The following is a 23,970-nucleotide window of genomic DNA, read 5'->3' on the forward strand; positions in this document are numbered from 1 at the left end:
ACCTCTAAACAAGTGATGCTGGAAATATGAAGCACAGTCTCACAAAAAACGATTTACCAGCACTTTCACAAGTTCCGGCGAAGTTTCAGGCACCATTTTTTTCTGCGTATCGGGTGATCCGTCGTCTTTTCAGGTCACAAGGTGAAGAAGAACGATGAGTCTTTACACTGTATGAAACCACAACAACAAAACGGTTAAATATAGGAGTCCTCTGAATTAAAAACAAAATACGTCACTGATCCGTGTGCCTTTGAAAACCATTACGAATGACTGATTAAAAATACGATGATTATGATGTGACAACACTATGGTTAAGGTTAAGTTAGGTTTAGGGACAGAGATGACTTGGTTAGGTTATGGGAAACATTGTCGAGTTGGCTAAAATGACTACTTTCTCGCACCTTTGTCTTCATGGTCACAATAACACCCAAATGGTTAAGGTTACGGGAAGAAAAACAATATTGACTTGCGGTAGGAAACAGAAAATTAACTGCTGCTTATGGTGTGGTCGATGTTTTGACCGACCTCCTCCCTTACGTGGACCTCGTCGAAGTAGTAACGTTACCATATTTCCTCCTTTGCTTCCATCATTATTACTCCGGTCACTAGTGGGGTTCCATCACTTGAATGTTAACATATGTCGTCTTGGGGTGTTTGCTTACATGACTGATCCTGTCCTTTTTCTTGGGAGGACAGTCTTGTCCAACCTTGTATTAATCTTTATTTGACATGTTCCCAGCGTGGTCGCTCCACTTAATGATATCCCAGTGGGTGTTACATCATTACTTTGGGTGGCCGTGCTCCCAAACACACACCAACTTGGAACCTATGGCTCTGGCAGAATTCCTACAATAGCTAAATGAACAATGACAGGATCACCTTGAGGTAAATATATCCTATCAGGTTAGAGTTAACTCCTGTCTGGGGGCCTGATTGGGTCCTTTTTGGTTTGGTCCATAATGTCCACATCCAAAAAAAAAAAATTTTGACAAATGAAAGTGGTTCTCCTAATGGTTTCACTCTAACACAACAGCAGGACTCTTCACATATAGGGAGTCCCTGGTGTAAATCTTCATCAAATGAGGGTCTGTGATCTAGTCTGTATCTATTTCAGGAACCCCAGCACAGATATTTCTGGGAACCCCTCTTGTAGACCCTCCATGTTGTTCAAGTTATGTAGTGCCTGTGTAATACCAATGTTTGGATAGGGAGCAAAAGCAGCAGAATGGTCCCACAGCCCCTTATTATCCCTCTGAGCTCCACTTTAATGCCGCCTGTCTCTGGCACTCTGGAGCCCAACCAGAGAGAAATTAGCCCTCTAATTGACAGACAAAAGAAAGTTCATCTCTGCGCTCTCTGATGATCGCTGTCTGATCTCCTCTCGCTTTTTTTTTCTTTCTCTTTCCTCCTCTCTTCACGCTCCCTCTGTCACTTAGCGGTTTTCTTCTCCTTCGCTCCCGCTTGTGATCTGACTGTCTCCCTTCATTCCCCTCCAACTCTCTGTCTCTTTTTTCTCTCTCCCCATCACCCTCTTTCATCCCTCCTCTTCAGACAGTCGTCCTATCCCTCTGCTTGTCTCCTTCCCATAATTCATAGTGACAGGAAAGGTTAGAGCGAGCGTGGTGGAGCTCTGGCTGACAGAGAGAGGAGAGTTGAGTGTCTTTTAAAGCCTTGTCGTTACACACTGTTTACAAGTCGACAGTCACAAAGTAGTGCCGCTTCATCTGCGACTAATGTCAGAATTTTATCACTTGAACTTACCAATGTATAAATCTGAAGAGTACAGTGATGACGTGTGAGGATTATCGCCACACTTAAATATTTATTATAACACTGATATCCCCCTGTCATGTTCTGTGATGCATGTTTCTCCTTTCATTAGTTTTATTTAATGGTTTTAGCTTCATAAGTGTAGATTGAACATTTTTTTCTTTATATTTACTGGTAAACAATCACATTTTCATTATTACAGGAAAAGAAAGTTGTTGTCGGAATTAAACTTTTGGCACTTTTTACCTTCCATACTTCTTGCCAAGTCAAACTGACCGAGACAGTATACAAACACGCAGGTGAGGTGGGAGGCTGGAGGCACAATCACGTTTCATCAGTCATTAATCATTACACTAATTAAGGCCAGCTGCAAAGGTTTCATGCTTAACAAATCATTAAAGATATTTTCCCGTATTTAAACGGGTCAGCTAAATTAAGAAAACCAATTTAAAGAGCCGGTGACGCCAAACAGGAAAACATTTTGTTTTATTTCACTTACTTTGCTCATTGATTTATCAATTTAGCCCCACCTAAGTCTGTGCTACAACGGTATTTGGAGGTGTTTTCTGATCCAATGCTGCTAGCAGCAGGATATCCTGAAATAACGGCTGAAACATAAATACGTTTTATAAGGTTTAGTTAACTTTAGGACTTAAAACAGCTGTTTTGGTATTTTGCGTCAATTGAAACCCGGTCAGGACTGATGCTACTTTGTTGAAAGAAATTAGTCACGTTAAAGTAGTTTTAGTTTTATTTGTCCAAGTTACAAACTAATGCAGTGGTGGTAAATGGAATCTTCTATGTGGCACTCACTGCAATGAAAATCTATATTTTAAGATGTCTTTCCAGAACAGTTTTCCGGCCTACTCTGGATAATCCACAGACCTCAGTGTGAACTGTTCTCTTCAACAGGGCCTGCAATCTAAATGACACAATTTGTCATTTGTAGCTACCTGCCACAACAACCTATTAAATGTTTTTCCGATTTGGTGGCAGCAGGACAAGATCGTTTGTCAGGGCGTTCGGAAATGGTTGCAAGTTACTGTTACAAAAAGAATTCATATTAGATTTTCTGTCCTGCCGTTGCTATGGCTGAGGTTTAGTTGGGTTTAAGCCAATAATAAAGATTATTATGGTTGAAAATGGACCTACTTGGTTAAGGTATCATGGTAAAAAAGAGAGTAACACTGACTTTTGGGAGGAAACGGGAAGTGAACAGGAGTCTTTTGTCACACACTGTCAAATCATCCATCCTCAGACCTTCTTCTGCCTTTACACATTTAGTTCTTTGGTCCAGCACCTCGTTTTTTGTTCCAAATATGCATGACACATTTTTTTTTAATTCATCCATCCACCCAATGTAAACTTTGGTGGAAGTGTAATGTCTCACTAGTTCTGCCTTTGCCTTCTGACAGACAAGAGTCTAAACTCACCAGAGGTCTTTTCAGTGAGATGTAAACATGTGTCATTTTCAGGCTTTTGAGCAACATGACTGATACTATCCTTTTCCTTGGGGAGGATAGTGTACTTACCTCTTTCCAAAGAAATAGTCCCTGTAAAAACGTCTGACAGTGTGTTTTCATGGACTTGGTTTATCAAAAAAAGAAAGTTTTGAATACTGTGAGCACCACAAACAAATTCTATTTAACTCTGTAGTATTGGGTTGGAGGCATACATCTCAGATTTCAAACCTGGACAAATAATTCCAAAAGTATTTCCTTTTGTCTGTCATAATTTGGGTGACTTGACCCTTTAAAGTGTTAACTAGTGACTCATTACAAGGAGAAAGGGTTAAGATGCACAGTGATCAAATGGCTATCACATGTGACTTTGGGTCATGGCTGTTGAGATCATACTAATCAGCTGAGAGGGTAACAAACAGACAGAAGAAGGACAGGCACCGGATCGCTGGATTAGCATATAACAGGCCGGTAAACAAAAACAACAGAGCTTTCATTAATTAAGGACCATGGGGCTGGGCGGGCAGACGGATGGGCGAGGGCTGCTGAGACACTCTGAGCGCGGCACAGCGCCAGGCCTCCAACCACGCCAACCAGAACACAGCTGCCTAATGGAGCGCTGGCACCCACCGAAGGACGGGGGAGTGGAGAGAGAGGGAGGGGGGGGGGGAAGAGAGAAAAAAATGCAGATAAAAACTAAATAATCAAGGAATTTGTAGGAGAAGAAAAGGCAGAGGGAGGCATGGGCTGAAAGACAAAAGGGGGAAGAAAGAAAGGGAAACAAAGTTTGCGAGGGAATTGAGAGAGGGAGGAAACAAAGGCAGATAAAAGGAGAGGGCGAGTGTGTGTGTATGTGTGTGTGTGCGTGCGTGCGTGTGTGTGTGGGGAGGAAGAGATGAGATAGAGATAGAGCTGGAGATTGGATGATATCCCTCTGTCTCTGTTCATTAATACCGTATGATCTCCTCTCTCCCTCCTTTGTGATTTTAACACATTTCTAATTAGCACAGAATCCTCTAAGTTGGAGAGGGAGGGAGGGAGGGATGAGGAGGAGGAGGGGGGGAGAGAGAGAAGAGAAGAGAATCATATTTATATCTGTCTTTAATAAATTCACTTTCATTTGATCTTTTTTTAAACGCAGGGGCTGCTGTGGAGCTGCCTCTTCCCTCTTTCCCCCTGACTCTGGCAAAATGAAAGGTGGTGTAAAAGCAGGGCTAATTGTTATGCTTGTAAGGAAGCTTGCGTGGTAGCTGAAGTTGTTAGATTACAAAAAGTGGAGATTTTCAAAGTTTTACTGCTGTGCAAGAAAAAGGAAAGAAAAAAAAAAACCTTTTGTGATTCAGAAAAGAAACTAAAGACCTAGAAATCTGGAATCATACAAAACAACCTAGTCCAGTGCATTGCAGGGAATAGTGAACTTTAGAGTTTTAGAGGTCAACGCATTTATTTTGAATCCCTCTTATTCCATCTGCTCTATTTTGTGTCTTCATACAGACAATGTCAGTGTATCAGCGCATGAGGGAGGCTCCCTCCACGCTTTTTTCGCTGAGAGACTTGGCAGCTCGTCTAATCAGAGTGCAATTAGACGGAGACTTCTCTGGGCGACAGAGGACTCTGATTACCCAAGAGTCACTGGGGGTATATTTAGTATCTCTGCTCCTGTTCCTCCGTGGTGAAGCGCGGCACCCCCGGAGCTACGGCGCGAGCTGGTGCATGGCGGAGACGTTGGAAGGCGGGGCGGGGTCGGTCTTGACAGAGGCGAACGCTTAGAATGACTGACTGGGTGCGACTCAGACCTAACAGTGTTAACCTGATCCAAATCCTCATCATCCAACCCCACAGTCTGAGGTTGGGTTCCAAATTACACATATAACTTATCTCTTTGTGCCTTTAGCTCCTCTGTGCTCTGCAGCTCCTGTCCTACACTGCTCATTGAGTTAGTCAGTCACACTGATATATTGTTTCTCTCATTAGCAAGGCCAATATTGTAAATGTTATTAAATGCAGGCTAGTGGCCGTAGGAATTATCTTCATTATTTCGCAGCTCATGATTTATGTCCAGTGCCAAAGCAGGAAGTAGTGTTCCCTTTATGTAGCGTAAGGGTAAGGGTGTAGAGGTCGGGGGGGGGGGGGGGTGGATGGGCATGAAGCACATCAGACTTTCAATGCAAGAGAACAATAATAATAAAATGTATTTATAGATCTTTCATATAAGGGCTATAGCTCAAAGTGCTTTACAGAGAAAATTACAGTACAATAAAACAGCAAATAAACAAATAAAATAATGAAATCAGTCAAAATAACACTAATTAAAATCCAGATTAAATAAATATGTTTTCGACTATCGTTTAAAAATGTTCACAGAGTCCACATCTCTTATAGCTTTAGGTAGAGTATTCCATCATTTTGGAGTGTAATTAAAGAAAGCTGCTCTTCCTGCACTTCATTTTCTTGTGCGCATAATTGTGTGTTTTTAAAAAGCCCAGCAGTCGATGATCTGAGAGATCATGAAGGATTGTAAAATGACAGTGAGTTTGTGATGTAGGCCGGTCCCCAACCAATTAGAGCTTTAAAAACAAGTAAAAGAACCTTAACTCTACTCTAAAAGGTACTGGAAGCCAATGAGGTGTAGCTAAAAAGGGCTAATATGCTCACTTTTCCTTGTTTTGATTAAATATAATATTAGCATTATTATTAACCAATGCTTCCCTGACCAGAGCTTTAGCTGTTGGCCAGTCTTAACCATAACCGTAGATTATTTTACCATAACCACAATTTTGCCCTGACCTGCCGCCTTACCGTTGGCAAGATCAAACCATTGTACCATTTTAAAAGAGATCTTGACCATTATAGATAGAAGGAACAGTTACAGTGACCAGTATTATTTTTAATACATTTAGACATGTGACTATTGCTTCGTGATAGACGTGAAAAAATGTGAACCTGTCCTTTAAAATCAAGCTAAACCAAAACCACAGTCCTTACCTAACCTTATTGCAGTGTAATTATTTTATGTGGATGTTTTTTTTTTTTTATTATTTTGCTAAATTTATCAATCCATGTAAACAGATTCTACGCTTAAAGGCATTAACCAAGTCTCATTTGTAGCAGTTTGAATGATTGAATGATGTCACACGATGATCTATTTAAATGGTTTGTCAGCATTTTCTGGCTCTCGCACTTGTTTTTTTTTTTTTTTGATCCCCAAAATCTCATTACCCCAGAAACTAATGAGCTGTCAAGCTGACACATGAATTTGATCATGACATACTTTGGTAATCTATTTTTAAACACAGAGATAAAGCTCCAAATAGTCTCTGTAGAAATAATACGACAGACCTTTAACATTACAGATATATATGTTGTGTATCTAATAAATACGCTTAATACAGTTGAAACCATATGGATTTAAGAAACTCTAGTAGTCTCATCTGTTGCCTCAGAGGGATTTAGAGAGGAATATGATTCTAGGTGGATTCAATTTAAGTTTTGCAGATCAAAATATCTGTTGGCAACTTCAGTCTGGTTTCCTTCAGATCAGCTCAGACCTTACATTTCCTGTCTAGAAACAAACTGCTGCTCTAAATCCTGAGCGTTTACATCTGTGTTTTACTGATCCTCAGTCTACCTTCTTTTCTTTCCATTTCATCTGTCAAACAAATGCATCCCTTCTTTGCTCTCACAATGAGCTTAATTGGCATGAAAAGACAGAGCTTCTATCACCAAAGCAAACAAATATCATCAATAGTAATAGCTATGTTTGTTAGAAATAACTAACAATGTTATAGTAATAATGATAATAAGAATAATGATGATGATATAAATAGAAGTATATAGATAATCACAAATTATAATCAATGCTGGGTACGGTACTCGTTATGTTTCAGGTATTGACCGAAATAAATCGATACCAAGTAGTATCGAACGTCTCACGTCAAACGATACCTGCAATTGATCCTTTTTGCACCCAGAGCTACAAAATATGACTGTTTGCATGAACTTGCTCACAGCCAATCAACGCAAGTGTTCTTTGATTTTATGCGACACGCGATTGTCCGAAAGTCTTAATATTGTATCGAATGAAGTATTCAGTTGGTATCAGAATCCCTTTAAGAGTACTTGGATTGGTAGTGATATTGTCATTTTTTAAACGATACCCATCCCTAAATTTAATTTAAATATGACAATCAATCAACAAGCAGATCAACAACAACAATAATTGATATGAACAGTTAAGAAAAAACAGTATTTAATCATTGGATGTTCCTCAGGTTGTGGCAAGAGGCCAGATATTTAGCAGCCAATAAGCAGCCAATTAGTTTTTTTGTTTCAGTTTGTCCCTTTCTGATTGTGTTTCAAATCAGTGGTATCGGTGTAGAATTTTGGGGAAGAGTAATGCTCCAATTTTTGCATATTTGTCGCAGTGTGTCTTATCATTCACAGTGTACTGTCGGTTTAGGACCAGATTAAATTTTTTTGTCTTGTTATAATGTGTTTGGGCCTGAGGCTCTGTAGGGTTGGTAGACAATTCTCAGGACCAGTTGGCCAATGGGATTCTTCTCCTAGTTCATCTCTTGGTGTTTTAGGGCTTTGTGTTTTGAAGTGTTTGTAGAATTTGATGTCTCTTTGTTCGCTTTTAATTTGGAGGGGGGTATGGGCATTATTTGGTGTTTTTCTGTGAAGATGTAATATACTTTTACAGAAATCCACATGAAGTGAAATCCTCATCAGTTGTCAGCACTGGGGAACAGGCCCCGGGTTCCACAGATCAAGGCAGGCACGTCGATAACCATGTTCACGGAGATGAAAGCAGAGCCAGTCAGGTTCAGGAGTCCGTAGGCACCGCTGAGGTGTAGTAGTGTTGCTGTTGCTGTCAATCATTCTGTGTGATCCCCCACTGCAGATCGGAGGCAACCTGAGGACCGTGATCAGAGTGTTCCGTCTGTTTGACTACAACCGAGGAGGACACATCCAGCAGCACGAGTTCCGCCGCATCCTGGACAGCTACCTCATCCAGCTGACAGACAAAGAGTTTCAGAGGTTTATGCATCAGATATAGTCTGACACAACAGGTTGCACATCAATTACAAAGGCAAACACAACACAACGCACATCACAACTGGTTCACTGTTCTTTTGAGGTGGGAGTTCAAACGCACACCTCCTGCTGAGATACCCCAAATTCAAGTTTGGTTTTATACGATGGGTGAGAATAGTTAGTCACCCTAAACCTCATCTGATTGGTCCAATTAATATAACCAGCTCCAATTTCAAGATGAGTTATCAAAACTATTTTTACAGAGAAAAAGGAGGAGGAGGGGGGGTTTAATGTAAAAACATTCAAAATGTGATCTAAAAAAACACATTTGGCATGTGAGAAGAATAAATTATCATCAATGCAGGGGCACATAGAGCTTGTATTTATACATTTGCTGGGTCTTTAATCCACACCTCCAACCCTTGTTAATGCTGCTGCTGTTGCTGGTTATTATAATGCAGTTTAGCTGGTCAATATGAAGGTAATCGAAGACACACACACACACACACCCACACACACACACACACACACACACACACACACACACACACACACACACACACACACACACACACACACACACACACACACACACACACACACACACACACACACACACACACTAACTATACTACAGTATGTCTAAGCTCCACAGCTATAATAATCTGCAATCCTAGAACATGTAAAATTGAACCCACTTATCTTTCTTTCCTATGCAGACACACACTCTCACACACATATATATTTTCAACCAACCAGCACAGGCTCCCGACTATTCCACTATTCCCAGTGGCAGGAAGACGTCAGTCAGCTAGGACGAGATCACCAGCACTGGCTTTGTGGTCAGCCTTTGTCTCAGGATGAGAAATAGAGCTAATTGACTTCTAAAACTTAGGGCCCTGCAGTCAAATCCACTCCAGAAACACCGCTCAACTTTTTTGACGCGGCTCCAGAGGATTGTGAGCGACAGGTTCATTTTCAATGGCTTTAATTGGTTTTAGCGCTCAGGACTCTCTCTCACGCACACACGCGTACACACACTCCCTCTGTCTCTGTCTCTGGTTAGATAAAACCGAGCATAATTCATGACCTCTTTTCTCATCTCATCATGACATTGACATAGATTTGTTGACATTAGATCACCAGTAAAAGTATTTTTTAAGCATAAATGTCCATAATCTGTTTGCTTTTTCTAGGCTGTGGAGTCATTACAGTCCCAATAACAAGGTCACCATTTCCTACGTTCTCTTCTTGGATAAACTTGGTTTTGGCAACAGCCATAACTTCAACATTGCACCAGTCTGCACTAAGCTAGGTATGAATACAGTGGATTAAACTTTGGATTTAAACAATGTGATTGAGGGGGAGCAGCAGGGAACACAAACCAAGAAGCAAACAAGACTTAGAGTCTACAGCCATGCTAGTGGCTCAGTGAGGCTGTACTGTAGGCACAGTGGTGCTTCCAGCTAAATGCTAATGTCAACATGCTAACATGCCACATTTTCCAATTAGCACTACACAAAGTGTAGCTGAGGCTGATGGGAATGTCATTAGTTTTGCAGGTATTTGGTCAAAAACCATCACAGAGTTAACCTGTGAGGTCATCGTTGGAAATTGTTAGGAAAAGTTGGCACTTTCAAAAAAAACTTGACAGGTGATTGGATGAACCATCTGTCTATCAAACATCTATCACCGTCTTACTTTGTGAGGCAAAAAAGTGACCTGATGATAAATGAAGTTGCAATTCATCCTGAGGGTGACATAATAGAACAAGACTTATTCTACGTTTTGTATTTTATAGAAGTGTCCGGTCGACAGGCAACACCACCAGAGAAAGTCAAGCAGAGACCAGAATGCATTGTACCATCAGTTCTTCCACACAGGAAGCTGCAGACTCTCTTCTACGACAAGGTACGGACTTGTCTGCATGACTTTGTGTGTTTTATTCATTCTGTCTGCATGTCACCATCTGGCCCTCTCCCCTGCATTATCCTCTTTAAAGACGGAGGGGTAAATTAGCTCTAAGTGGCGCGTCAGGATGCAAACGGCAGAGGGAACACTTCTAATTAAAATGTTTGCCCAGAAAATTCAGCTCCTGAGTTAGTGTGTTAATCACGGCTAATTTGCGGGAAAGGCGGCAGAGTTGGGGCTGGCTCTTCTTACGCGTTTGAGAGCCGCACTGGGATGTTCTCCATGGCAACCGAAACCAGAGATGACTCACTTCCTGTTCTTATTGAGGAGAAAAAGACAAAGCCAGGGAAGGTGTGTGTGTCTACAGTAATATATGACTGTGTGCATAACAGTGTGTGCTTCTACCTGTCAGATGTGTGTGAACTCGACCCCGGTGTGGCAAGCGCTGCAGGCCTTTGACACCACCCACTCTGGCCTGGTAAAACAGGACGTCCTCAGGGCTGTTCTCAACAGCTTTATATTTCCCATGAACACTCACTCCTTCCAGAAGCTGACCAGCCAGTAGGGAAAACAATATTTTATTTATTTATCTTTTTTTATTTGGTCTCTGCTCTGCCTCAGCCTCCATGCCCTTCACTCCTCAAATCTTAAAAATGGAGCTATCAGCTATTCTGTGGAATATATTTTTAATGCAGGTGTATGGATTGTGTGTGTGTGTGTGTGTGTGTGTGTGTGTGTGTGTGTGTGTGTGTGTGTGTGTGTTTGTGTGTTTGTGTGTTTGTGTGTTTGTGTGTGTGTGTGTGTGTGTGTGTGTGTGTGTGTGCAGGTATGGTGTGAAAACAACAGGGCCAATAAGGTGGAAACACTTCCTGGGATACTTCATGAGCCTGGGCAAAGAAGAGGCTGATACAGACCCTCACACTGACAGGTCAGTTTGAAATTACAGTTTTACCCCCATTTAACAAATGAAATAAGTGGTATGGAGTGTTTTTTTTCCCTCATTCATATATCAATCACATGTTGGGATTATATCACACACGCATTCTTACTTTTGGACTATAGAGCGTGAGTATTTGCAAGGATTGAAAAAGAGCAGATAAATGAACTTTTCTTCAACTTGTCTAATGTTGTCCTGACTCTCAGCAATCTCTACCAGTCTCAGACAGATGTAGGAGAAAAACACATACATCCAAAGCTTCAACTTTATTTATACAGCACCTTTAACACAACATGGTAGATCCAAAGTGCTTCACACAGAGGAGGAACTCACCATCATGGGTGGAATGGACAGCTATCCTATCTATAATAAGTTATGGGTAAATTCATCTAAGGAACATTCATGACTCATTGAAATCTGATTGCTCAAACAACCTTTCGACCTACTCTAGACAGATGTTTTAAATACATCTATCATTCCAAGACGCAATGTGAACAGGCGTTAACTCAAAAATGAAGCCTACTGACCATCATTTCCAAAAATATGTGTAAAACCTGTAATAAGTTGGAATGAAGTTGGCTAAAAAGGTCTAACACAGAATTGGGTGATAATGAATACCTTATGCTTTATAAACAGTCAAACCAAAGTCTGTGTAGTGTCTGTCCCCTGCAATAACGGCAACTAAATAACACTGAAAATTCACAGAAATGAACCAGCGGAGAGGAGCAGCTCCTACAATTTTAGCACATACAGAAGGAACACTGGAATGTCTAATGAGAGACTATCAGAGATTAAATTACTTAATTATTTATACTTATGAAAGAGTAGCGTGACGATAAAACTTCTAAAACGTACTTCATAAATCCAATTCATCTCTGTGCTTGAGTTAGTTTATGAATAGTGAAGTAAAGACTTACTATTTTCTTTTATTTATTCCACTTCCTTTCCTCACTTATATCACTTCCTTTTGTTTTTTTTCACCCTCTGTAACCCCTAATTGTCCTGATTAAGTTCACCTGGTCCACTCAAGCCTCCATTTTTTCCTCCATTTATTGTTGCACCAATACAATTCCTCTGATGAATTGAACTAAACCTTCGTTAAGAGGACTGATGTTTCCATGTATCCTGACCGATGCCCATGAAGACGATCACCCTTTTCTGAACATCCTACTTCACAAATAGTTACTAGTTTGCTTTACCTCGAGAAACAGCTGGATTCACGAGATCATGCAAGAATCCATCTATGTCAGGTTTCAAGTTATGCGCTTCCATCACTGGTTCCTCGCAAGGTAAGAACGTGATAGACCGATGTATCATCCGGTCACCCGTGTGCCTGCCTTTTCCCAAACAGTTTCCAAGGACGACTTATCAGATGATTTTGTGTAACAAACCATTTCGTGCACCAGGTTATAGTTTGTGTGTCTTACTTTAAGTTTCATCTGTATTTTAGTGTAAATGGTGCAGGTATGGTGTAGCTACAGAGCCTGTGCACGGTATGCTGTAACCACTTAACGAACAATAAATCAAGCTTTAGATTAAGGTCAGGGTTAGGGGACTAACATAAGTCATGCACCTCATTTGCACACTCAGCAGAACAAATAAGTAAGGTTGGGAAAGAAATTGATATATCTATCATGATATTTTATAGATGTCGCTTAGATTTTGAATATTGTGATATGGAATAAGTGTCTTTTCCTGCTTTAAAGGCTGCATTACAGTAAACATTTCTGAGCTTAACAGTCTGTCTTTATCCACTTAGTCAGATTACATCCACATTACTGATGATTATTTGGCAAAAATCTCATTGCGTTAATATTTTGTGAAAGCACTGATAGTCATCCCTACAATATTGTCAAAATATTGATATCGTGGTATTTGGTCAAAAATATTGTGATATTTGATTCTGCTCATATCAACCAGCCCTATAAATAGGCTTCTATCTTAATCCATAACAACCCATGTTTCACTCACACAATTAGAAATATAGACAAAGGATGTATCATTTGGGATGCAGTTGAAAGAAAAGCCTACCTCATCACACAGGATCCCTCCCACCCCCCTGCACAAATCCTTCCAGTTACTACCATAAAGCTGTTGCTACAGTATAAAGCCCCCTTACCCAAAAAAAAAATCATTCCCACTGCCATAAGCTTTTTAGACAAAAAAAAGAAACGGTGTACTTTAACATACCCACCTTGTATACACCCATTTCATGTATTATACTCTGCCTAAGTTATGTATGCTCTATATTTTTATTCTGCTTTTATGAGATTGTATTGTTTGAATGGTGAGCCACGTCTAAGACAATTTTCTGTCATGATAGACAAAGTTTCTCAATCTGAATGTAGATAGTGTGATGCACAATTGTCCAATATGAACATATTCCCAGTAATATTCTACATACTTTACATTTTCATAAATGTCCATGCTACCTTGTTGTTTGTCCTAACCTAAACCTTTTCTTTCCTTTTCTTTCCTGTCTCTCCTCCTCAGGACTTCTGAGCAGCCTCTCCAAGATAAAGACAACTTGGATCTCCAGGATTTTTACCCACGACTGAAAGAGATCTTCCACCAAGTCGAGGTAGGAGTCAGGAGTAAAAGCTACAAAACCTATAAAAGACCAACCAAAAAACTGAGTGATGAACCTGCTACTTGTAGAAAAGACACAACGAAATGCTTCAAAACCTTTCCCTTATTTGCACAGTCTTGCAAAAAAAACAAAAACAAACCTGTAGTAGGAGACGAGACTTTGATTTTGAATGTTATTAGACAGGACACCAGGGAGTAATCTCAGCAGATTGCTAAGAGACAAAGGCACATGCTGAGGTGTACGCTTTAAATATAACTACCAGACAGCTTTACAGATGAGCCAATCATCATCTGCAGCTTTTTGATGGCCATAAACACGATTAGATGATTGCATATGGCCACTGGTTAGCCACTCAGTCACTAGCCATATGTTCGTCTGACAGCCATCGCCTTCAACACGCCTCCGCATCGAGTTCTGCCTCTTTAATTTCAAATCAGTCTACTTCAGCTGGATGAAAACTTTGGAGTTAGACAAACTTTGGGGGGGGGGGGGGGGAAAGGAGGGGTGGAGGGGGTTGAATTTTTCCATTAATTCCCTGTTATGTTTGATGTTGCTGCTGCCACTCACAAAACAACAGTCGGCTTCCAAGTTTAAGGAAACGCTTGAGTGTGTGTGTTTGCGTGTGTACATGTGTGTGTGAAGCTTCTCCCAGATACGAATCACACATATCTATCTGCCAGGATCTCCTCCTTTTAATGGCATGGGGAGGGGGGAAAAAAATCCCTCCATCAACTGTTTTAATAATCTATTCAGCGGGTGGGAGATCAAACAAGAGTGTCCTCACACCGCCAGCCAATAATGAGGTTTTTCACTCAGGCAGGTTCTAAGCCAACTATGGTTTTTAGACTATCTCTGGGGAAGAATTCAAGAGCGCAGGCAACTTGCAATGATTCACGGTGTTTTTGTATAATGTATAATCTCAGCTCATCAGACGGATGCTTTGTCGTGCCAGGCCATAGACGGTACATAGTGCATAATCATGTAAAGCACACAACATTAACATTAACACACTCATCATTAAAACATGTACATTTTTAGTGTAATGTGATATATAATCGTCCTGGATATTTGAGACTGATTACATTCATGTAGATGTAAAGTAGGCAACTTAGCCCCACATATTGAATTTCTGTCATTCCACCAGAGATCATCATGTAAATCCCCACGCTCCCGTTTGTCTGTTTTGAAAATTGTATACTGAGCAGACAAACACAATGATGTCATTGTCTATATTCAGAGCTCAGAGACTGACAGTGATAATCTCAGCTTGTCCAAGTAAAAAAAAAAAAAAAAAAAAGGAATAAACACAGGGACGGAAAAGAGAACAGTAAGAGTGAAGGAAAGCGGAAAATTAGTAGAGAGGATTTTCTATTGTTTTGAATTACATTTAATACCACATTTCTGATCTGTCGGTGAAAATCTATAATATTTTTGTTCATAGATTTAAATTCATGCAGATAAATCATCTTACTTAATCTTACTTCTTTGTGTAAAGCTTTAGCAGAATAAACCTTATATTGTAATTAGACCTGTCATAATAATTACGTTAACTTATCATACAGTAATGTAAGTATCAACATCATCATGTCTATATATCGACTTATCATATAACTTCACATTAGCAGCTAAGAGGCTATTCATGTCACATTGGTTAAACAAGTAGTGTCCTCCATTCCTAATAATAATGACAGTCTGCCCACTCTCCAATCCCACCCACCCTTTCATTATTATACTATTATATTATCATTATATCAGTGGTATAAAATGATCTTCAAATGACAATAATATCGTTTATCGCGATTATTTCTGAGACAATATATCGTCCAACAAAAGTAGCTATTGTGACAGGTCTAACTGTAATTCCAAGTGAAAAATAAACATTTTATAGGTTGTCAATGTTATATATTTAGAGTACAATAAGGGTCACTGTTATGTATATCATTTTTGTGTTCTCGGCTGAGTACACAGTTCAAGATAGAATAATAGGATACTTTTTTTGGTTTCTTTTAAGTAAAAAATAACTGATTAATGAGTTAATTTGCTAGAAGTTACTAACTGTGAAATGTATCACATTTTAAAGGAGAAATAGGACCTCTGACCAGCCTATAGCTAGTTATTGTTTCATATCTGGCAACCTGGGCTGTTGAAACGGGCGTCATCTGGTCTCACAGAGATACCTGAAATGACCACGACCTCTTAACGCCACATCATGTGATGGTGGAACAATCAGGTTGAATGCGCAGTGGGTGGAATCACACAGGCCAAAACAACAACTAACTCAATTTCAATAGAGAACATACTGAGTGTAGTACTGAAGTAGCAGAAACCAGCATTTCAACTTGGTATGTTTCCTTAATCTCTGATAACACATGTTCATTTTATGAGTTAGTACAGTATTATATTACATACTGGTTCTTTTTAAATAATACAACAGTAAAATTGGCTGTTGAATGATGAAACTTTTGATTTGAAAATCAGGTTTGCCACTAAGACCTTTCAAACAGTGCAAAGCTGAACTCAGTTGCAATTAAAAGTTTATTTCCTGCAGTATCATAGTTTCCACTTCCAAACAAATCCTTGTTGCCAACAGGAACAAAACACCCTTACACTGTGATATAGTTCAACCAGGAGAGACCTCACCACAGGAATATGACATCAACATGATTTATTGAGACCTGGTTTTGGCTCAGACTCAGACTCATGATGGCATGACCGAGGCTGGTGCAGATCCTGGCAGAGCCCTCTTCACGAGTCTGATCTAGAATCCAAAAGATATGTCATTAGTAAAATTGTTGAGGTGACGTTAGCTTAAGAGAAAATGTTGTTTTACATCGAGGTCTGCTAAGCTAACGTCACCTCTTCATTAGCGACACGTCAGCAGGATTTCTTTATGCAACTCTCAAGGCCTCAGTATGCTTCAAAGTAGTCGTCAGATCATGTAAATCTGAAACCCCCCCTTTCTCACACAGATACAATATACCATGTCTAACACATTTAGTAATTTGTTCAACAGATGATTGATGATAATTCCTGCTTCATGCAGGGATTGGACAGGTTTGCAAAATATTTAAGTATGCATGATTTGAACTGTTCTTCAGCTTCTTTTTTTTTTTTTTTTACTCTTCACACAGCTATCCTGTTAATTTTTTTTGCCTGAGGGTGACACCATGAATGTCTTTGAGGAGAAACTGAAAGTGTACAACATTATATTAATTTGACAAGACAAAGGCAAAAGAGTTCTGGGAAAAAGATCAGGCTTTTTGCCCTTCCCTTGACACATTGTAGTTCATTTTAAGCATACTGAGACCTTTTACTTGACCTATCTTAATAATCTTAATAAGTCTTTTTACTTTATTTAGCCTTTAGTTCAGGAAACCTGTCATCCTGAGTTAACCACGCCCACTTATTTAGTCTATGACAAAGTGGTCAGTTCCACCTTTGGTTCCACATTTGTGCTCACAACATCCCTGTGAAATGAATGCTCCTGTCTTTCCAGAAGGAGGTAGGTTGGATCTCCAGGGCAGACCTGCAACACTTGCTGAAGAGACCAGATGGGAGCCAGTCCAGAACCCCCCAGCCCCACCTTCACAATACACAGATCACAGAGCTGCTCAACATACTGGACCCAGAACACAGTGGGGTCATCCAGCTGACCAGCCTGGAGAGACTCAACCCCAGCATCCCCTCTGCCCCCTCCCCTTGTAACACCCCCGAGCCACCGGACGAGGAGACAGATCCTACCTCTACAGAGACTGTACGCTGGTGTTATCTGCTAGTGTTTGTGTATTTTCTAGTTCAATATGTTCATGTAAGGTCATAAATGTGTAGTATAGATTTTTGATTTGTTTTTTTAGGTGCAGCAGAAAACACCAGATGAGAGGCAGACCACACAGTGGGCCGATAAGGTGTCTGTAGCATCTGCTTCATGGAGAACAGTGAGTGTTTGAGCATACTCTTATCAAATATCACACATACACTATAAACTGTAGCATACACTATGAGATCAAACGGATAGAAAACACAGAATGAGATCAAAAGGGAAAAAAGGGGTTAATTATTCATGCAGTATTTGATTTGTGTGACTGTGCTGAATATATATGTGTGTGTGTATGTATATATGTTAAGGTGGAGAGTTTGCTGCTGGAGAAGCTGTGCGAGCATCTCAGTTCAGTCCTGGCAGCTCTGAAGCTGTGTGACCCTCAGTGCACTGGATATGTCAAACAGGAGGATCTGAAGAGGGTTTTAAACCACTATGGCTTCCCCATCTCTGACACACACTTCAACAAGTAAGAAACACATCCAGAGCCACACACAGCATAGTGTCATTTACAGAGACCTAAAATAATTCATGCCTTTTGACTGTGGGAGACAATTGTAGCCCCTGTGGTGACTGGGTGCTCCACACACAAAGCCCCTGGCTGGCTGGGTCAGCTTCAAACTAGGGACTGTATGGCTGTTTGTCACTATGATAGAAACTAATGAGCCACTGTGCCAACCTGTCAGGTCATTTACTCTATCTGCAACATAAGAATGTCGTAGTCAAGAGGTAGTGTTTATTAACTTTAAGGGAATGGTTTGACATTTTGGGAAATGCATATATTCACCTTCTTTCTGAGAGATAGATGAGCATATTGTTACCACTATCATGTTTGTGTTTAAAGTATAGAGCTACAGCTGAGAAGCATAAAGAAAAAAAGCATCTCTGAAGCTCACTACTAACATGTTGTATCCTGTTTGTTTAACCCATAAACAATCAGAAATGTAGAAATTTAAATAATATACTTATTATATAGTTTTCTTTTCTTCTTTCTTTTCCCTCCATTTTTTTCTTCTTTTTTTTCTTTTCTTAATATTACTGTTATCATTTCCTACTTATTCATCTCTTACCATCTCATCTTATTATATATACATTTTTCGATTGTACTTTATTATAAGTTAAAGTTACACGTGTAAAGACTACGTGGGGGTAAATGTACAAAAAAAAAGAAATGTAGAAATGTTGTGGTTGTAGAGTTTATCCGTCCAATCAGCTTATAGAGCATATAACACCACATAAAAAACAGTGTTTATTAGTGAGCTTTAGACATATTTTTAATTTTATCTCATGCTAAGCTAATAATGTTCTACATATCCTCATACTAATGCACAAACACAAGAGTGGTATTTGTATTCTCATGTAGCTCTGGGCAAGTAAATGAATCAGCATATTTCCCAAAATGTTGAAATATTCAGTTTTCCTTAACAAAAAAAAAAATAAAAAAATTGTTTCCTGTTGCTAAAAATATTTCAAAGCGTTAAAACCACATAAAAACGAATGCTTGACTTGCCGTTTGCAGGATGGTTTCAATGCAAATATCTGTCATGTAAGATATACCTTTACTTATTTAGAGACAATTTAAGTAGACCATGACCTCCTTTTTTCCCCTAGAAAATACATATTCATGAACCTCATTATACCAATGTCTATAATATTACACCCACCACATTGAATTGATTAAGTCGCTTATCCTTCTATCATGTTAATATATTGATTAGGTAGCTTCATTGACTGGAGGATCACCAACTTCTTCAACCTTCGATCCTCTATTCTCCTGTGCTTGTTGTGCTTGTGAGTGACTGAGTGATGATGTTACACCAGGGGTCAGCCAGTCACATGTTGAAATTTCCCCATTTTCCATTGTAGACTCATGTAGCTGTTATATCAGTTTAGTGTGGGGCGATTGCTCTGCAGGTGCGCATGATTTGAGAGAGATAAGCCTCCTGAATTTGCATCCAAAATGCTGTCAGAATCAACAGGGGAAAAGGTGCACAGTGCGCTCTCCCTCATGCCTCTATCACTCCGACAAAACATTCACTACAAAGTGAAAAATGAGAGTGAAACAGATGAAAGAGCAGGGGGAGTTACCAGATAATTAGAATAGCTCTAATTAAAATAAGTTCTCTTTCAAATCAAACCTCTTAAGATATGAGTAGAAAGTATTGTTCTTGCATTGTTCTTCTTCTTTTTCTTTTTCTTTTTGGCTCAGATGTTGCTTAACCATCTCATGTGATGCTACTTCTGTACACTTTAACAATACATATTAGTGGGACCACAACACAAATGACAGATGAACATTTACTATCCAGGACTTCACTAGGTTTGACCCAGTCTTGACCAGTGAGCTTTGCATCAGCCTTTTACTTCTGCCAGTAGATAGATAGATAGAGAGATAGATAGATAGATAGATAGATAGATAGATAGATTTATTGTCATTGTCACCAGAACAAAGAAATTTAAAAGTGCTCACCAGTCAGTGCATCATTCATAAATCAAAATAAATAAAACAAGAAAATAAAAGTTAAATAAATACTATATATAAAAACTGCCCAACTATACCCACATAAAGTTACATTTTGTCATTGCACATCCCTATTTCACAGTCAGTTGTAAACAGTATTAATTAATTAGCAGTATTGAGTGTAGTTATAGCTGTAGGATAAAAACTGTGTTTGAATCTGTTTGTCCTTGTTTTAACTGATCTGAATCGTCTGCCTGATGGCAACAGTTCAAACAGAGAGTGTCCAGGGTGAGAACAGTCCTTTTATAATGTTCTGTGTAGTTCTTCCAGTGTGGGGAGAGGGCAGCCGGTGATCTTTTGGGCCGTGTTGATGACCCTCTGGAGCGCTTTCCTCTGAGCCACTGTGCAGCACAGATGCAGTATGTTAGAATGCTCTCGATGGAGTCTCGGTAGAAGGACACCAGCAGTTTCTGTATGATGTTGTTATTCCTGAGTATTCTCAGGAAGTAAAGTCTCTGCTGGGCCTTTTTCAGCAGCTCAGAGGTGTTGGCGCTCCAGGTCAGACCCTCCTCAATGTGGACTCCCAGGAAACGGAAGTCTGCCACCCTCTCCACACAGTCCCCGCTGATGATTAGTGGTGGAGTGTCCGTTTTCTTTCTCTGTAGTCTTTTATGAGCTCCTTGGTCTTTGCGGTGTTATGGAGCAGGTTGTTGCACCTGCACCATGCTGTCAGCCGCTCCACCTCGTCCCTGTAGGCAGACTCATCCCCCCCAGAGATGAGCCCCACCACTGTGGTGTCATCAGCAAACTTCACAATGGTGTTGCTATGGTGGACGGGGGCACAGTCATGTGTGTAGAGGGGAGTAGAGCAGGAGGCTCAGTACGCAGCCCTGGTGGGAGCCAGTACTGAGGCTCAGGGCTGTGGATGTATGATGGCCCACTCTGACCCTCTGTCTGCGGCCCGAGAGGAAGCTATTATCCACATGCAGATGGAATGTGGAAGCCCCAGGTCGCCCAGTTTCACCACCAGTTTGTGTGGGAGGATGGTGTTGAACGCAGAACTGTAATCCACAAAGAGCATCCGAACATAGCTCCCCTGCTGCTCCAGGTGTGACAGTGCAGCATGGAGTGCTGTGGCCACGGCGTCGTCCGTGGATCGGTTCGCTCTGTAGGCAAACTGGTGGGGGTCAAGGCTTTTTTTGGGCAGGGGACTATGGTGGAGGACTTTAGGCAGAGTGGGACAGTGGACTGTTCCAGACACAGGTTGAAAATCCTTGTGAAGACTCCAGCCAGCTCGTCAGCACAGTCCCTCAACACCAGTCCCGGGACGCCATCAGGTCCCGCAGCCTTCCTCGGGTTGACGGCCCGCAGCGTTCGCCTCACCTCATGCTCCTCTACTGTGAGGTTTAAGCTGGGGTGTGGTGATGCTGTCCCTGGTGGTGTCACCTCAAAGCGGGCAAAGAAGAGGTTCAACTCCTCTGCCAGAGCGGTGTCACCATCAGCAGCTCCGAGGTTGGCCCTGTAGTTGGTGAGGTGCTGGACTCCCTGCCACACCTGTCTGCTGTCGTTACTGTCCAGGCGTCCCTCAATCCTCCTCCTGTAGTCTGCTTTGGCCTCACGGATGCCTCTCTTCAGGTTAGCTCGGACTGTGCTGTAGAGAGCTTTGTCTCCGGATTTGAAGGCGTTGTTTCTCTCCTTCAGCCAGCTGCTGGACCTCCCGGCTCATCCAGGGCTTCTGGTTGGGGTAGACCCGGATGCGTTTGTCCACAGTGACAGTGTCTATGCAGTTTTTAATGTAGCAGAATACACTGTCTGTGAACACCTCCAGGTCCTGATGTTCGAAACCAGAAACCAGAAACTCTGAATGCTTAAACTGTAAAATATAACATTGTGGTCTAGATCTAACAAGTAGTGTAGAGGCTGCTAAACTCAGTGCTGGTTGTATTTGATTAAATTGTACTGATGTCTCTATTGCTGCCACATCTATTGAATTGAAGTAAGTTTAAGCTGTGGAAAGGGTTTAATTGACTTTAAAGCAGCATTAATCAATATTTTCTGTATTAAAAATCTATTAAATGACTGTGGGTAATGTGACAGGTGTAACTAATAGTGACAGTATCATAGATTATCACACACAACTACACCCTATCAGCAGTTTGCAAGTTATGCTGAAGATATAAAGAGATAGCACTCATCTTTACACCAAGAAGTACATATTTTCTCCAATGTTTTAGTCCTGCTAACATATGATATGTAGAATGTTAGACCTGCTAATAAAAGATACAACTGATCTTTGCTCATTTGGGGTTTTCTCTTTGTGTTTCCAGGCTCTGTGTGTCCTTCTCCAGCTCTACACCTGGCAGCTCTTCCAGGTTGGTTTCCTACATTGACCTGTTCAGATACCTGGGAGCACCACTAACAGATGAAAGCACACTCTCATCCTGCTGCTACCATACTGAGAGGTCAGTGTAGAGAGAGTGATGGAAGCATGCTATATTGACTGTACCATTAACTCCCATTAATGTGTCTTATTCTCCTAGTATCTGATTGTTCTACTCTCAAAATGTAAACTGGTCAATGGGACATGTGCAAGCAGACTCTTTACCACAACGCTGACTACATCATCTCTTATTTATAGTCCCATTCACTACAGGTGTGTTAACACTCATTAATCTCCCCCACAGGTCATGCAACTCACCTCAGTCTACCCTGCAGTCAGTCAGGGCACAGCGGGGCAGTCAAGACACCTGCAGCATCTTGGACATTGTTTTCAAGAGGATGCGATCAAGGTTAGAGCAACGTCACACACGCCTCATCGATCGCATCCAGGCCATCATCTACAGCTGTGACGGGATGCTGTCAGAGGCAGATATACGGAAGGTGAGGAGGGTTCAAATAAAAACTATATAAGTATCTCCACAGCATGGCCAACATACTAAACCCTACCAATCTGCATGTAGATTCTAACATAGTATATATACTTTTTTTTTTTTACTGAAGTGTATAGTGGAATTTAATTCTACTGTCTATGCTGTATATGCAGTCTGACTCATGGATGTGGTCGGCTGGTTACAGCCTCCTGCTGGCTTGCATTCTGCTTTTCCCAGTTAAAGCAGCCAGCCAAGCTGATAAGCTACATGCTAATGAATATTAAACATTTAATGCAACAGACAAGCTTGGACAATGGATTTTGAAATAATTCATTAACATAAAAGGAGAGGAATTCTTTTAAAGGTTGGAGAAAAAAAGGATAGGATATTGGTACTAACACCAATGGTTCCCAGACCATGAATCCTACTGACTTTGGTAATCTCTTGATTTTTCCTATACTGTCACTGTGAGTCAAAATGAACCACCGTGGCCATGTTCATCATGCTTTTAATAGTTTTTGTACAACAACAGAACTCTGGGCTCACTTTGTTGACAAGAAGAAATATACAAGAATATCAATTTTAGTGGCAACTGCTAATCCATAAATGTTGGAAATACTCCAACTGTTTCAGCAACACAAAAGCAGTTTTCATTTGTTCCTCAGTTACATCATGTGGAGCCAAACCACATGTGTTTCAGAAGTATACAGCAGCTCCTTTTATATTGCAATCTCTTGCTTTGTCCTTTAGGATATTGACTGATCAACAGGTTTAGAGTCTAGGTGTAGTTTGCCAGAGTCTGATAATTGTTTCAGGGAGTTGTGGGGGGGGGGCATATTGTTTATGAACCTTCATACAAGCAGAGAAAAGTAGGGTGTGTAGAGGGTGAAGACTCTTGGTAGAAAACAAGCAAAAACACACACAGTGGGAGAAGCTGCAATAGCAATAATTAGATTCTAAAAATAAAAGATCCACCTGTTGCTCTATAAAAGCTGTCTGCATCAATGTTTCTGCTTGTTAAACGGAAAGCAAAGGTTGGATCTGTGAATCATCACACATGTGTTTCACTCTTTCATCATTCTGACTAAAGTTTACTGCCACTGCTACACTGGATTGA

General features: G+C 40.6%; 1 protein-coding gene across 1 annotated transcript in view; it reads left to right on the forward strand.

Annotated features, from left to right (window-relative positions):
• Window positions 1-8,021: 8,021 nt before the first annotated feature.
• The window catches only part of LOC134004802 (EF-hand calcium-binding domain-containing protein 6-like), a 31,219-nt gene continuing 15,270 nt past the window's right edge, over window positions 8,022-23,970 (forward strand). Inside the window, exons 1-18 of the mRNA XM_062444197.1 lie at window positions 8,022-8,048; window positions 8,134-8,270; window positions 9,464-9,582; window positions 10,069-10,178; window positions 10,591-10,739; window positions 11,005-11,106; window positions 13,609-13,702; window positions 17,205-17,459; window positions 17,560-17,640; window positions 17,831-17,991; window positions 18,886-18,895; window positions 20,305-20,432; window positions 20,517-20,541; window positions 20,690-20,863; window positions 21,101-21,495; window positions 21,685-21,819; window positions 22,311-22,445; window positions 22,668-22,863. Coding sequence (XP_062300181.1) covers window positions 8,022-8,048; window positions 8,134-8,270; window positions 9,464-9,582; window positions 10,069-10,178; window positions 10,591-10,739; window positions 11,005-11,106; window positions 13,609-13,702; window positions 17,205-17,459; window positions 17,560-17,640; window positions 17,831-17,991; window positions 18,886-18,895; window positions 20,305-20,432; window positions 20,517-20,541; window positions 20,690-20,863; window positions 21,101-21,495; window positions 21,685-21,819; window positions 22,311-22,445; window positions 22,668-22,863 — 2,433 coding nt within the window. The remainder of the gene's footprint in view (window positions 8,049-8,133; window positions 8,271-9,463; window positions 9,583-10,068; window positions 10,179-10,590; window positions 10,740-11,004; window positions 11,107-13,608; window positions 13,703-17,204; window positions 17,460-17,559; window positions 17,641-17,830; window positions 17,992-18,885; window positions 18,896-20,304; window positions 20,433-20,516; window positions 20,542-20,689; window positions 20,864-21,100; window positions 21,496-21,684; window positions 21,820-22,310; window positions 22,446-22,667; window positions 22,864-23,970) is intronic.

The sequence above is a fragment of the Scomber scombrus genome, chromosome 22 (assembly GCF_963691925.1).
Source record: "Scomber scombrus chromosome 22, fScoSco1.1, whole genome shotgun sequence".
Taxonomy (NCBI): domain Eukaryota; kingdom Metazoa; phylum Chordata; class Actinopteri; order Scombriformes; family Scombridae; genus Scomber; species Scomber scombrus.